This window comes from Stomoxys calcitrans, chromosome 4 (assembly GCF_963082655.1).
Source record: "Stomoxys calcitrans chromosome 4, idStoCalc2.1, whole genome shotgun sequence".
Lineage (NCBI taxonomy): Eukaryota > Metazoa > Arthropoda > Insecta > Diptera > Muscidae > Stomoxys > Stomoxys calcitrans.
In genome coordinates this window covers 175,193,531-175,208,418 of record NC_081555.1, presented here as the reverse complement: position 1 = coordinate 175,208,418, position 14,888 = coordinate 175,193,531, and the positions used below count along the sequence as shown (strand labels likewise).

At 37.5% G+C, this 14,888-nt stretch overlaps 2 protein-coding genes across 2 annotated transcripts; one reads left to right on the top strand and one right to left on the bottom strand.

Moving 5' to 3' along the window:
• Nucleotides 1-1,451: 1,451 nt before the first annotated feature.
• On the bottom strand, nucleotides 1,452-3,986 carry LOC106091026 (probable arginine--tRNA ligase, cytoplasmic). Its single transcript, XM_013257419.2, has 5 exons — nucleotides 3,855-3,986; nucleotides 3,652-3,789; nucleotides 3,201-3,589; nucleotides 2,813-3,142; nucleotides 1,452-2,753 (listed from the first exon to the last, which is right to left on the bottom strand). The coding sequence occupies exons 1-5, from the start codon at nucleotides 3,894-3,896 to the stop codon at nucleotides 1,604-1,606; spliced, it is 2,049 nt and encodes a 682-aa protein (XP_013112873.2). The 5' UTR covers nucleotides 3,897-3,986; the 3' UTR covers nucleotides 1,452-1,603.
• A 773-nt stretch (nucleotides 3,987-4,759) lies between these two features.
• LOC106091024 (nuclear pore complex protein Nup160 homolog) lies at nucleotides 4,760-9,660 on the top strand. The gene is made up of 7 exons (XM_013257417.2): nucleotides 4,760-4,933; nucleotides 4,998-5,471; nucleotides 5,536-5,725; nucleotides 5,795-5,979; nucleotides 6,111-6,523; nucleotides 6,607-8,539; nucleotides 8,603-9,660. The coding sequence occupies exons 1-7, from the start codon at nucleotides 4,855-4,857 to the stop codon at nucleotides 9,658-9,660; spliced, it is 4,332 nt and encodes a 1,443-aa protein (XP_013112871.2). The 5' UTR covers nucleotides 4,760-4,854.
• Nucleotides 9,661-14,888: the final 5,228 nt, after the last annotated feature.

The following is a 14,888-nucleotide window of genomic DNA, read 5'->3' as shown; positions in this document are numbered from 1 at the left end:
ATGAAATTTTCCAATTCCCAGGATTTACTGAATAAGGTTAAGCCAAGCAATCAGCTGACCATGGTGAAACAATTAAAGGTGGTCTAATTTGTGTAACAACCACAAATCATACGGTGCAATCCGTCATCTTACCATCAAGCTGATCGACGTTTTGCCAACACACACAAAGAAATTTGTGTGCTTATGTTGATACGTGTGCGTACATGAGCAGAGAATATACGAAAAAGATGACAACAGAGAAAATGCAAACAAAAATCTGACATCTTAACACCGTCAAACCTGGCCGGTTGTTAACAGCTGTTGGCGTGAACACCTTTTCAAATCCGCCTTGTCAGCCGACACACAATTTTTTTAATTTTTGGCAGTACTAAGCATTGAGGATGTCAATTTGCTCTCTTTTTAGATTTATTATTTGTTTACGTCTTCCCCTATTTGATGACATTTTCAATCGGTAGTTTTGACATCCTTAATGATCTTCATGGGGCCTATCCACTTTATGTTTTCGCAAGTGATCAAACCTTCTATTAGTGAATCCTGTCCAATTCCATAGTTGTATCCAAATCCCAATAGAATGTCAAATACTTTATTTGGATTTTAAATTTTTTTTCACATTTTGATCCTGTTTTTCACATTTAATTGTTTAAGTTTATAATTTACACGTTTATAATCATACATATTTGGATCTTGTGGCTTCTACACATTATAATGCAAATAAAAACTAGAATGTCGATTAGGAAGTATTCAGAAATTTGACAGCCTACTGAGAATTTGGTGCCACACTGCACCAGATTTTGTATTAATAAATGGCCATCACGATCCTATGGGCCAGAATGAACTTTATCACCTACAACAGCTTTGCGAGGATCGCTTTTTCCACGATGGAGATGGTGGTGAGGTTTAATGAGAGCGATTACATGAATATGCTGGGACCGGAAGCCATATAGGAAAGGGGAGTTAATCCAGACTCAAAGATCTCATGCTATCAAACGATGTGAGAAGGTACGTTGATGGGCCGTCTAGCAGTAGAGACAGGAATTTTAGGTACAAACCCGGTTTTAGGTACAATAGGCCAATCGAACACATCCGCGTATATTAAGTCAATGTTTTGGTATCATCCTTTTCCAACCTAACAATACCTAATCCTAACTGGGCCATATCTGCAAATTCTCTATCATACATTTGTCCTCTCCCTATTCAATCAGAATAGAAGAATTTTATTCGAGGGAGCGATTAACTCCCTAGGAGTTTTGAGAATCAGACTGTATGTGCACGATGCAAAATAAAAAATAATCCCTAGAATGCCTTAAGTACATACTATATACCTACCTTCCTGTGGTATCACTATGGGTGAAAACGTCTAAGCAAGCCTGATGACAGACTGCCACTTAAGCCTAACCTTAATACTTTCTTTTAGTTTTACCTTGATTCTTAAATAAGTGGCTAGCATACTATACTTTGTCTTAAATATTACATATTTAAGCAATTTAATTTTTCTGTATTAATGGTAGAAAAACATACACAAAAATAAATTTTATTTTCCATAAAAAGAAAGCGAATAGCATTGTTCTGATGTCACAAGCACGATTCTACTTAGGTATAACGATTAAATCTTAGCCACTGGTTTAAGGCCCAAAATGTGGAAACATTTCCTCAACACAGCGGCAGTGGCTTCACACAGTAAAATACGGCTGCGATTTACTTTAACGATTTGTCCTTCCTTATTCTTTTCTATGCAATAGCAATTGTCATAGAACTCGGAAAATACAGTTGATACCTCGTAACAATATTCGCACAAAATGTGCAAAAGCAGATCTTTGGATATCTTAACCAACATATCGGGAAATTTGAGTAATGTTTTTGCTAATTTCCATTCTTTTTCGTGTTCCAATTCAATTTTTGTCGATTCCAAGACTTTAGCCAAATCAGAGAAATCTTCGCCACTGTTGCGGGAAATAGAACAAATACGCGTAAAAGCATAGAGTAGATAGACAGCAGTATTGCCACGGTCTTCCAACATTTTGTCAAAGGAAAATACATATTCGTTGGTTCGATTATGACTTAAATCGGCATACTTGATGCAACCGTAGGCCACCGACTCTTGTGCTGCTTTGAGTTCCTGAGGCGTCAATACCTTGTCGCGCTCCTTTTCAATAAGTTTGTCCAAAGACCTTTTTAAGCCTTCGTCCAAAAGATCGGACAACTTCACAGATTCTCCTGAACGTGTTTTGAATTTTTTGCCATCTTCTCCCAAAACAACACCGAATTGAACATGTTCCGCACGATGTTTTTCTGGATTTAGGATGCCGCACCTTTCTGCAGCCAAATAAATATTTTTCAAATGAGTATGTTGTCCCGAATCGACCACATAGATTAGCCAATCACGTTTTTCTTCTTCAATACGATAGCGTATAGCAGCCATATCCGATGTGTCGTAGGTATAACCCCCGTCTGATTTCACCACTGTGAGAGGAATACCGCTTTTATCCGCAGTGGGCCACATAATTTTGCGACCTTCATCAAATTCTAAAAGATTCTTGGATTCTAACAATTTCACAACCTCTATCATACGAGATTGATAGAACGATTCACCTTTCTCGGTCAACGAAATATCCAGGCGATCGTATATTTTTTGGAACTCACGGCGGGAAACATCGCAAATTAAATTCCAGGCTTTAGTAGAGTTGGCTTCACCACTTTGCAGTTGAACGACACGGCTATATGCGCGTTTTTTGAACTCTTCGTCCTCATCGAATCTAAAAATTAATCAACAAAATTAGTATCAAGAAAATTCAAAATCTTGAAACTGGTTAACCTTTTCTTAGATTCCTTGTAGAATGCTTGTAAATCGCCAATAGGTGGACTCTCTTTCAAGAAATTAGGAAACCTATCTTCCAAGTGGGCAATTAACATACCAAACTGTGTACCCCAATCCCCCACATGATTCACGCGCAAAACATCGTGTCCCATAAATTCCAACAAGCGCGAAATTGATTCTCCAATAATGGTAGAACGCAAATGTCCCACATGCATTTCCTTGGCAATATTGGGAGAAGAGAAATCCACTAAAGCTCTTTGCTTCTTAACTTCAGGTGCTTTTACCCCAGATTTCAGGATATTCGTTAAAGCATCAATGGCATAGGATCTGAAAAAAAAGTTTTTATTATGCTCTATGACGCTTTTAGCTACTTCCAAACTCTTACTTTTTTAAGAAAACATTGATGAAACCAGCTCCTGCGACTTCTGCTTTCTCCACCAGTGGAGAAGGTTCACATTGCTTTAATATTTCCTGGGCTATATCCCGAGGGGACTTGTTTATACCACTAGCCTTTAAAGTTTTGGCCAAAGACATGGCACTATTGCATTGATAGTCGCCAAATTTAGCAGCATTCGCATTAACGGGTGAAATTATTGCTAACGTGCCGGCAAGTTGAGGATAAGCCTTGGCAATGGCGTTTGTAAACAAATCCAAAAAATGGTCGCTAACAGAGACCATCGTATTAATATGGGGAGGAATCACTGCGGGAGTGAATGACTTTCCAATGGAAGCAGATGCCTTTCCTGAGCCTCCACTCTTTTCAACATCAATAGCCTGTGGAGGACACATCCAACATTTACACCCAAATGTATCAAACCCGGCAAAAATGTACTCACATTTTCCAATATTGCCAGACGATGTTTCAGTTTGCTATTCTCCAACAACAATTTTGTTAATTCTTCGTCTTCTTCTTCTAAACCCACACCATTTTTTGTGTCTTCTATACGGGCCCGTAACTCGGCAGTTATGCGTTCCTTTTCCATGATGATGAAACTAATTGTAATTAATGATAATTGCAACTTTATATGTGAATACTCACCAGTGCTTGTAAATTATCTACTTCTCGTTTTAAACTAGCCATTATCTTGGGTTTTATTTCACAATTGGCTTTTAAAATTGCCACATGTAGTGGTTAACAGATGAAAGTAAATTTGCGGGTGTCAAAACTTAAGGTGCCTCATAAATTGAAGCGCACGACAGACTGCTTATGGCCAACAGTTATTACAGTAGTGAACACATAAATAAGGTAAATTCAGCTGCCAAAATGTTCTAGCGTAGTCAAGGATATGCTAGCAAGAGTTCGCGTGCTGTCATAGCGAAACAATTAAAGGTGGTCTCATTTGTACAACAACCACAAATCATTAAGTGTAATCCGCTATCTTGCCATCAAACTGATCGACGTTTTGCCAACACACATAAAGAAATTAGCGTTGAGGAGCGTCGTGATGAAAAATTCAACTCTGCAAACAAATGCCAAAAAATCAACACGCAAAACTTGAATACATTTTAATTTCTACATGCGGCAGCATTAAATGATGCTTGATGCTCACTTTTAAGCATCAAAGTTGAAAATATATAACTTTACCGATTGCATTTTTGCAACGCGACACTCAAAAACAAAGCTCAAGGCCTATTTTGGCCTTTAGGGTATTCTGTTCAGCTTTTACCAAGATATATTCATTTACAGGTAGTGTCAGTTCCAATTCTCATTTTGTGCATATTACTAGTTCGTGCAATTTTTCTTTGACAGATAGTGCACTTTGTGAGAAAAAAATTGTATTCAGCTGTTTACGGTACGCTGGTAATTATGTCATGATGTGTAATCTTTTGATTTGCTGTGTAAATTTCGCATGTGATGATTATATTTCCTACCCTGCTCTGCCTTGGGTTTGTTTACCATTTGACATTGCATATTTGTAGGTTAAGTTTGAACTTGTTTTTGCCGCTTGTCTTATTGTGTGTGTTGCTGCAAATTACAGGAAGAAAATTGTTGTGAGATATTAATAAAAAGGAAGTCTTCGGGTTATTTCGCCATTAAAATGGAAAGCTTAAGCTATCGTGAAGTTATGCCAACAAATTCTTCCCAAGAGGAGTGGCATGAAATTACCCTAAACACCGGTAAATACAAATTGAAATTGATGTTCTCGGTATACATTTTATGATTTTTTTCTTGCAATTTCAGGAGGTACCCACAGCACCTTGCAGGATATCAAAGTTGCGGAAAAGGCGGGTGGCTATTGCTATAAAAATGTCACATTAAATCACAATCGTAATCGTTACATCTATTGGCGTTCATATCAGGACATTTTGGAATTGACTGAAATAAGTCTGGATTTCAATTTGTATCAAAACAATTTGCGATACAAATTCACAGATTCACCAGTGTTGGCGGTGACCATAGCCGAGAGTGGTGAACATGTGGTGCTGTTAGTCAGTACTGTGTGCAGCCTGCATCGAATTTCCTTTCCACATCCGGATTCGTTGGCAGACGGCTCGTGTTCTTCTAGTTCATATAGTAATGCGACTGGAACCTCAAATATTCCTTCAGTGGAATTTAATGATTCGCAATCATACTCAATATTTTTTGATGCTAGCGTAACGGCAGCACGTAACCCCAGTAGTTTTTATGTTATTGACACACAGTTTCGGGGCTCAAGTATGTTTTTGGCACTCTTTGCGAATTAACAAAAAATTTTATAATTTTTGTTAATTGTTTTTAGATAACCATGTCCCACATACTGCTTCCAGTTATCTCTCTGAAAATGGAGAAGAGGCATATTTTGCTTTATCTTGCCAAAATCAGCTGATGCTATACACAATGAATTGTGCTACGGGACATACTATTGGGAACCCATTGAAGGAGCATCACATAATGCCCAGAATTTTTTCCAACATTAAGGGAGCCTTAACGTAAGTAATCTGTAATTGTTTGTGCTTACATCTCTTTTTTACCTATTTCACTTTTACTTGTTTTTGCAGGGGTAAAAGTGACACCTCTGATGCAGATCATGCCAACTCAATTGTTTTTACCTGCATTAATAACCAAATCTTGTTGTTGGCTCTGTATCGCAACGATCATCTGAGAGTTTGGTCCACTGTTAATTTGCAGAGTTTATGTGCCATTAATTGTGTGCGAGAGGGGAGTGAACAGCGCATGCAAGGGCGTAAGTATTGTAGTAACTAGAGATTTATATCTTGCCCATCATACTGGTCACTGTTAATATTCAAAGAAAAGACATTTAATATACTACCTTTATGAATAGAAAATTATTAATTGCAATTTTACCATATTTAGCCCAAAGCAATGCGTTGCGTAAAATCAGTGACACCAGCTTTTGTGCATTCCTTTCACATGCAACGGGCTCGGAATTTGTTTGCCTCGATTTACACATCGATCCCAGCAGCAGTTCCGGTTTATCTCTGCAACGTCGCAAAATTATAGCTGCCCCACAATTGGATCTGACCGACTTTGATGTATGCAATTCCAGAATATGGGCCTTGTGGAGTAATGCCGAAGGAGAATTTAGCATTTCAAGTTTTTCACTTATGCGTGGTATGGGCATGAATTGGGTTTCCGCTGCAATGGAGCCACCACCAGATCGCTATTGTTTGGGCATGGAACAGGGTATGGATCCCAGAGAGGCGTATTGTTCGTACATATTCCACCCAGGCAAATTTGAACGCAGTGTAATAGCCAAAGCATTATTTGTAAGTTTATACGCCACATTAGGCCTCCCCCTCCCCACTCCAAAAAAAAAAAACAATCAAAAAAAACCCCTTTTGTGTTTCAGATGTTCCGTCGCTCCAATGTCCGTTTCGAAGGTAAACACTGCACCATGACATTATTGAAGGAACATGTCTGCCAGGCCATCGAAGATGAAATCCAAAATGAGGTCAAAGATTTCGATGTATCTGACGATGACTATTTGGAAATATCCACCAGAATGTGGGAGCGTTTCTATTCTTGTTGCGAACAATATCACATGAAGGCTTCGCAACCTAGCGGATTAGTAATTCTGGAGCCCTTAGATGCTGTGTGCGTGGTAAAAAAGAACTCATTCTCATTGTTGCGTCCTTGTGAAACTATTGAGCACATCATGTTGGCTGGCGAAGATGTGGAAATCGATTTTGTGGTGCCTTTACATTTTGGTGATGCTGAGAAACAAGGCCGCGATATGATTAATTTGGTAGGAATCCTGTCACAAATAGAGAAATGGTTACCGGAAGATGTTAAAATTGATATGGACAGAAAACTGTATCAGTTGGAAATGCCAAATGTTTTGATTGAAAAATTAGCCGAAGATCTATTGGCTGGGGATACCGAAAAGGAATTGTTGCCTCGCAATTTTTTGGTTTGCATACGTCAAAAAATTCAAAATATCAAAGATTTGAGAATGGCTATATCTATGCTACTAGATTGTCTACGCATGGAAAATGGTAATCCTGAAACAACGCAATCCAACTACACCCAAGTGTCACAATCAACTAAATTCCTAATGTCTTTGGGAGCCTTATTTGGCAGCCAGGTAGGATTGTCATTGCTGGCCGAAACGGTTCGACAAAATTCCCTCATACGCTTTGCCATTTGCCGTAATCTCCTGTTGCTGCAACAGATTCTCATAAACACCCATTCCTTGCCTGTAGACATTTTGGAATGTTTGCGCTCGCAATTTATGCCTGATGTTTTAATTTTTCTACAATCTTATTATGTCATGATCTGGATATCAGAAACTCCGGTCAATATAAACAACGCGGCAGGACTAGAGTCATCCATTCAGCGCCTTAATCTGCTGCAATTGACAACTGGCTCCGGTCGTATTTACTCGAATGGTGGCAAATGTAATTCAGCACCCCTATTGCAGATATTCCTTAATGCTAAGGGGCTGTATACGGCTTTGGCATTATTCGCTGATAACTTTAAGGTATTGGAAAATGTCACTTGGCAACAAACCCTGATGCCTCTGGCCAACATAGTTAGCCAACTTATATGGGCTGTCTCGTTCAATTTTGTCTTTGGCGAATGGTTGTTTAGCACCTGCCAGCATATCATCATTGCAGACTATGTGCGCCTGCTCAACAGCTGGTGCGAATGGAATATTTGCTCGCGACAATTCATACTGGCAGTTTCTCTACTCGACAGTGGTGAATCACAAAAGGCCTACGATTTATTTTTACAATCCGCCAAAGGTGTTGTCAAGGAACAATTTTTGGCTGAAAAGATTTTGAAAAATACTTCCTATTCAAGTTTAGTGGAGAACTTGACCGAAATTGAAGGGGACAGCTCGAAACTAAAAATTACCAATCAATGCATTGCCCAATACTATCTGAAGGTAATCCAATTGTTTGAACAGCATAATGCTTTGGATCACATTATAAGCATGGCCCAAGTGGCCATTGGTCTATTGGACAAAGAAGATCCCCAGCTGCCAATGTTTCAGTCGATTGTCTTCAACAATCATTTGCAGCTGGAACACTACGAGGAGGCCTATCACTCTCTAATATACAATGCGGAACTTTCGCGACGTAAAGATTGCCTGCGGCAGTTGGTTATAACTCTCTTTGCGCGTAAACGTTATGATTTGCTGATGCACTTTCCATACGTGGGTCTACATGAGGAGTTTGAAAATATTGTGGAATCCCGTGCCAGATCTCAATCGATGGATCAAAATGATATTTATGATTTTCTTTACGCCTTTCATGTGAACAATGGCAATATGAGAAAAGGTAGGTGTCTAGCAGGGTACATAAATAGTCCATTTTTATTGAGTTGATTTTTTCTCCTTTCAGCTTCGGCTATTATGTATGAACAGAGTATGAGGTACCAGTTGGAGGGAGATTCCCTGGAGGCTTTAAACAAACGATTTTCGGCATTGCTGGTGTGCTTGAACTGCCTGCATTTAATTGATGAACGTTACCGCTGGATTGCCAAGCCCATTATAGGCGATGAATATGACATACACAATTCTTCAAAAGACACAACCATGGATGAGGATCCCGATAATAACGATCACTCAACAACCTTCAATAGAACCCAAGTAGTTGTCTTGGAAATTAAACACATCAAACGAGAACTTTTGCATACAGAGGCACTCATAAATTTGGCTGGTCATCGTAAAGATGTGCATTCGTTCTTAAATGCAGGGCCTCAGGAACTTGGCATGATTTTGGCAAGTTGTGGTCTCTACACAACAGCCATTAAGTTGGCCAAAGGTTTTGAAATAACTTTGCTACCCATATTTGATAGTTTGGCTTCGGCCTGTGTGCGTACCGCCGATGAAAATCCCAGCGAACCATGGACTTGGCTGCAAGAAAACGATTTGGCAGATTTGCCACATCGTAACAAGGCCTCAGATATGGCTTGGTCTCTGTTGCGTAAATTAGTGGAAGATAATGAAGAGGATAACTCAACACTTGTACGCAAATCTGTCGTAAATAAATTACTTAGTCTACAAGCTTTTATACCGCAATGGCTTTATAACGATTACAAATTAGCCAATTGCTCTGAGTTGCTTCACTTGTTTGTTAAACACAATCGTCTGCTGGAAGCTGCTGAATTGGCTCAAGAAATGCTGTCTGCCATGTTAGGAGCGGGTAGTGAATACTTTAGTTTTAAACATTCAATAGCCGTAACAAATCCCGAAATGTGTTTGCCCCTTAATACTTTGGATCTGCTGTTGCATGGCTTAAAGGTCAATGCAGACGATATTGAATATAAGCAGGCCCAAGTGGAGCTTGAGGAAAAATTACATAAATACATTGAGACAGCAACGCGCACAGCACAAGATAAAATCGAGATGTCATATCAGGGCAATCATGGACGCCAGCAAACATACAGGAGGCCCTAAAAATAAAAACTCTATAGGTCGTAGGGTGGGTAATTAGTGTTTAAGGATTCTTTTGTATTACTCTTTGTTTTAATAAAGTTTTTGTGAAGAAATTTTACAGTTGAGTTTTCAAGTGTCATTCCATATTGCCAATCCTTGCAATTTGCAGTTAGAAAATGATTGAAATCCCAAGAAAATGTTTAATACACAGAAAGAAGTTCACACATAATTTCCATAAGAAATGAATTGAAAATAAAAATATGCAGTAAAAAAATTAATTAATTTTATCATTTGAGTCTGAAATTTTTCTCGATCAAAATGAGGGATTGACAAATTTTGCGTTTTCAAAAAAAAGAGTGATTCAAACATTTCTATAAGTGAATCTAAATTTTAAAATTAAATTTAAAAGCATAATCCTAGGACATACTTAAAAACAAAGATTAGGGGAAAAAACTTTCCCATTTTCAGAAGGACAAACCAAAAAATTAACAAAATTTGCTTTCCTGCTTTGTTTTAAGACATTTTTTTAAAAATTGATAACAAAATCATTTTTTGAAATTTTTGAAAAATACTTTCTACTGTTTAACTTGGATAACATAAAAATTTAAATAACAATTTCAATAATTTTTTAATTTCTTTGTGATAAATAGTGATTGGTATTATCATGTTCGTTAAACATTAATAATTTAAAAAAATTGATTTTACTTTGGAAGATTCGTCGGCTTTGTAGAGTGCGCTCGTAGATGTGTTTTTTTCCGTTTTTTTATGTGTGAGTGAGACATATAGGTGATTTACTTTCTCAGTCCTTTCTTTTAGCCACAAACCTTCTTTCACAATCCACTGTGTGAGTGAGGCAGGTATAGCATGGTTATATATGTTTGCTGCAGTTTCCTTGTAGCTGCTTTTGTTCACATATAGTCGCTGCCAAGATACACCGGACATTAGCACAGTGTTAGGACATCCGCTTAGTAATCCGGAGGCCCAGGTTCAAATCTTGGTCAGGGTGAAGTTTTTTTTTATTTTTTTGTAATTATTCAATTTTTTTTTTTTGTACTAAAATCTGACATTTCCATTTCCATTGCAAATGGAAATATGGATAATGTATCTGGCTGAGAGATTTGTTTCATATTTTCGCCCTGTCCCTGAGCTCAAATTTCCTTTGGGTAGCCATATTTAACTTGGAATTTGCTGAATGGTGTTACTTTTTGGAAGTGACCCGAGCGTTTAAAAGCGCTTGGATCAGCCGAGATCAGCTCTTTTCAGTTCAAAGTGATCTCCCCGACCAGAACCCCTGTCAGTAAAGTTTTTTTTTCTTTTTGCGTTGTTATTCGCTATTATAACTTTTGGAAGTTTTACCAACAATTTATAAAGTTCGCGAGTGAATATAATATTAGTTTTCACGACTTTTCTTTATAAGTAAGTTTGAATAATAATTCACGCGAGTGGTTACAGTATTTTTTTTTTTTAAGGAAATTCCTTTGATTTTATAGTCTGCAATAGCATTTGTTTTGCCACGAAAGAAATTTTATGCATATATGCACGGATCCTTTTCTTACTGTTAGCTGTTCAGAGAATTAAAATTTTCTTGGTAAGAGTGTGTCTAAGTTCTCTTATTATTTCCTGGTGGTGACGTTATGTATTTCATTATTCTTCAGCTTTGGAGTCTGTGACCACCAGACGAATGCTCTCTTCACCATAGATTGGCTTCGCTGTGATCAGTCCGTGTATTTCTGCCGTCGTGAGGTTGTGTAATCGGCGTACCCCCAGTAAAGCGTGGTTAAAAGGGAAGCGGGAGGAATTAATCCCCGGGGAAAATCTTGGTTTTTCGGCCTAGAAGGAGAATTTTCTTTTTGTACAAGTCTTTGACTCATCATAACCCTTAAAATCTGAAGGCTGTGCTGTGGCTAAATTAACTCCATTCCCGGACGGTAGAATTATATTCATATGGCCTGATTCGTTGTGCGAGAAAGAGACCATTGTGTGATTTTTATATTTTTGCTTAATGCCTACACTTTACGATTTACTAAAGAAAAAGACTCTAGAGTTAATAGTTTTTTTAAAGAAACCTTTATTAAAAGCACTTTGTAAGAGAAAAAAAAAAGAACAATGAAAGTGAAATGTCAGTGTTCGCAATTTTACAATTAGTAAATCTTAAATTTTTGTTTCACGCTGAAATTAAAATTAAAACTAACCATATCTAAGTGTGCAAAAATCAAAATCGTTGTTGTCATAGCAAAAGACTATTTCATACCTAAAGGCAAGTGATTTATACAAACTATGTACATTCATACATACATAAAGGTTTTTGTGTAAAGCCCTTAAAAGAAGGGAACATCAAAGCATTGCAAGCAGCTTCGTGTACCAATCGCATTGAAAGGCCTTTCAACGAGGGAATCGAGCTACCAAGTAAGTGATCTTAACACTCTTTTTGTTATTACCTTTGGGACTCGCTCTCTTAGAATGTTAAAAACAACCGTTACCCTTCTGAGAGAACTTTGTCCAGTAAATAATTAAAATCATTTAAATAAATTTACTTATTAAAGATTTTCCATTCAATGATTCGAATTAATAACCTAAAAATTTAAATTCGAATATGTGTCTGGATGGTCTTTAATATAGAGTTGCAAAAAGAAACAGGAAATATTAACTTTGCTTCCGAACGCATGCATACGAGATAGTCACGTATATACAGCTGACATCTACGGCACAACAACAAACGCCCACCAGTTTTAAAGTTTTGAAGACACTGCTGCAATCATACATATTGTGCCTACAGCATCGCAACTAGTTTAGTGGAGCAGTGACCATTTCGTATGCACGCGTTACATAGCAAATATTTATATTAAACAAATTTAAATCCTTGTCGAGTGTTTATTTAACTATTAACAACGATGCTGATAGATATTGCACCCTCCAATGCATACAATTTTCTGTTTTGATAACGAACATAACTCCATTACTTGCTCACCGGAGACTGTAGAATTTAAAAACCAAATGTACAAACTCTGCGGTCATTGACCCAGTATAACTCAGCTGTTTTTGTACGTATGTCGGTATGTCTATATGTTCGCTTTGTTACAGCACAGCAAGACAATTTAATACGGGTTTCTTAACATAAAGGAAAAAATGATCGCATGAGACTTCACTTTCATTTAAGAAAAAAAAAACCATTTATTTTTTTTCCTAAAAGGAGATTTATTTTATACCCCATATATTTTTCTTGGATAGCTATAATGTTCTACTATTATAAAATTTGTATTGTTAACTCTTAGCTACGAATTGAGGGAACTCTCGATAAGGTATTTTGAGGAGATATTTGGGAACCTAAGTTAACTAGAACACAATAGTGCTTTCTTGCTCTGTTTAATGAAATTTTAGGTTTACTCTTAGCTGTTAGGTTAAAATAAAATAAACCATGTTCATAAAAATGAGAAAAATGCTAAATTCCTGAATTAGAAATAAAACTTTGTATTTTCGGAATGAAACTTTTTGGTAGATATTTATTGAATAAAGGTCGTTTAGTCGCAGATATGTGCTAGATATACCGTTGTCGTTTGATTTCCTCTGACCGGAAGTGTAGAGGGGGTGTGGCGTAGAAGGGTCTACCATGAATTTGATGCTATTAAGGAAGCTAGGTAGACAGGTAGGGAGGGCGAATTGTGGTGAACACCATCTTAACCACAACCGAACTTACACCTGAATTTACTTTCCCATTTCTTTCGTTTAGGCCGTACTCTCTATTAAGAGTCGACCTCATACAAGCACGCAAATATCTTATTAAAATTTTACGGTAGCGAAGTGAGTGAGTGAAATGGCAAGATCCCAACCCACCGACGAGCAAGTAGGCCGGAAAAACATGCGTGCTTCCGCCATGATCACCCTCAAAGAACCCAGTGGTTTAACAAACCTACTATTTCCGGTACAAATCGACCGTTGTATGCTACAATTATGAAATTTTTGGCGCCCAACGTGGGGCCCGAGTGACTTTGAACCATTATGTTTGTTTTTCTCTTCTTGCGTAAGCTAGAATGTTGAACAGGTCTTCTTGATATTAAAGATATCGTAGTTAATTCACTCGGCTCCAAAACTTTTTTCCCCTCTTTCTCTTTCCCACTATTCTTTTTATTTCTTATCATTTTCTATTGTTGGTAACATTACTTATCATTGGATTTTGCAGTCTGTAGGAAGCAGTAGTGCTATCGGATGTAACCGGATAATGATTATCGCCAACCCTCTCCTTTTACTGTCTTAGTGAATATTTAGGCTGTTGATATTTTTAATGGAATTCAGTTTTTGGAATATATTTCTAAACCTGACTTTAAGATATCGATAATTTAAATAATTTACCCTTAATTTTTTTTTCGTATTTGGAGTATTTTCATGTTATCAAGGACATGATTATCCAAAGTGAAACCGCTTTCTTATCTTTGTCTGTATCTCTACGTTTACTTTTCCTAATTTTTCCTATTCGGGGATAGGTTATTTACAAATTATGTTCCACCCCACATCTCCTTCCGGTAACAGTTAAGGAATCAAACGATTTTGTTTATGAAAATCTGTTTTTTCGATTTAGTTATTATTTTTTTTATATTATTACTAGATGCTTTATCTTGGGATAATTTTCATTTGATATTTTGGATTTGATTGATGTATCATTGATTAGTGTTGAGTTTTTTTTTTTGGCGATCTCATATATTGTTTTTTTTGCGATTCGATTGTGATATTTTTATTAATTCGGTCTTGAGGCTTCGGCACTTATTTAATGATGTCGGTTCGTAGAAGTACGGAGGATATCCATGCTGCATCGACTGCTGCATTAGGCGAGGATACTTGTTCTATTTGTAGGCAGACTTTGGCAGACACAGCGTCTATGACTGAAACCGTGTGTAGGCACCGTTTTCATAAGACATGTATTTCTAATTATGCTCGCACGAATCAGAATTGTCCAGTATGTGGTGTTAGAGTTACGAAGGATGTTGGTGCTTTGACATCAAAATCCTCACAGAAAGTTAATTCTCCGGTTACTACTAGATCGGTTGCGAAAGCAAAGAATTTTGATGCTGGTAGGTCCACTGATGGTACGGCTCCTGGTCAAAATCCGCTCAATAGTAGTCCAGCAGATACATCACCTGCTAGTTCCACTGTTTCAGTATCAGCTCTCAAGGAGGTGGTTACCACGATTGTTTCCGAACAGCATACACAATTACTTTCCGTTTTGAGTACACAAATTTCTGCGTTGGTTGAGAAAA

Excerpts from the sequence above, each read along its gene's own strand:
- LOC106091024 (XM_013257417.2), top strand. The coding sequence starts at position 4,855 with ATGGAAAGCTTAAGCTATCGTGAAGTTATGCCAACAAATTCTTCCCAA. Across the intron at positions 6,524-6,606 it reads TAATAGCCAAAGCATTATTT|ATGTTCCGTCGCTCCAATGT; the intron begins GTAAGTTTATAC and ends TTTGTGTTTCAG. Across the intron at positions 8,540-8,602 it reads CAATGGCAATATGAGAAAAG|CTTCGGCTATTATGTATGAA; the intron begins GTAGGTGTCTAG and ends TTCTCCTTTCAG.
- LOC106091026 (XM_013257419.2), bottom strand. The coding sequence starts at position 3,896 with ATGGCTAGTTTAAAACGAGAAGTAGATAATTTACAAGCACTG. Across the intron at positions 3,590-3,651 it reads GTCTGGCAATATTGGAAAAT|GCTATTGATGTTGAAAAGAG; the intron begins GTGAGTACATTT and ends TGTCCTCCACAG. Across the intron at positions 2,754-2,812 it reads TACAAGGAATCTAAGAAAAG|ATTCGATGAGGACGAAGAGT; the intron begins GTTAACCAGTTT and ends ATTAATTTTTAG.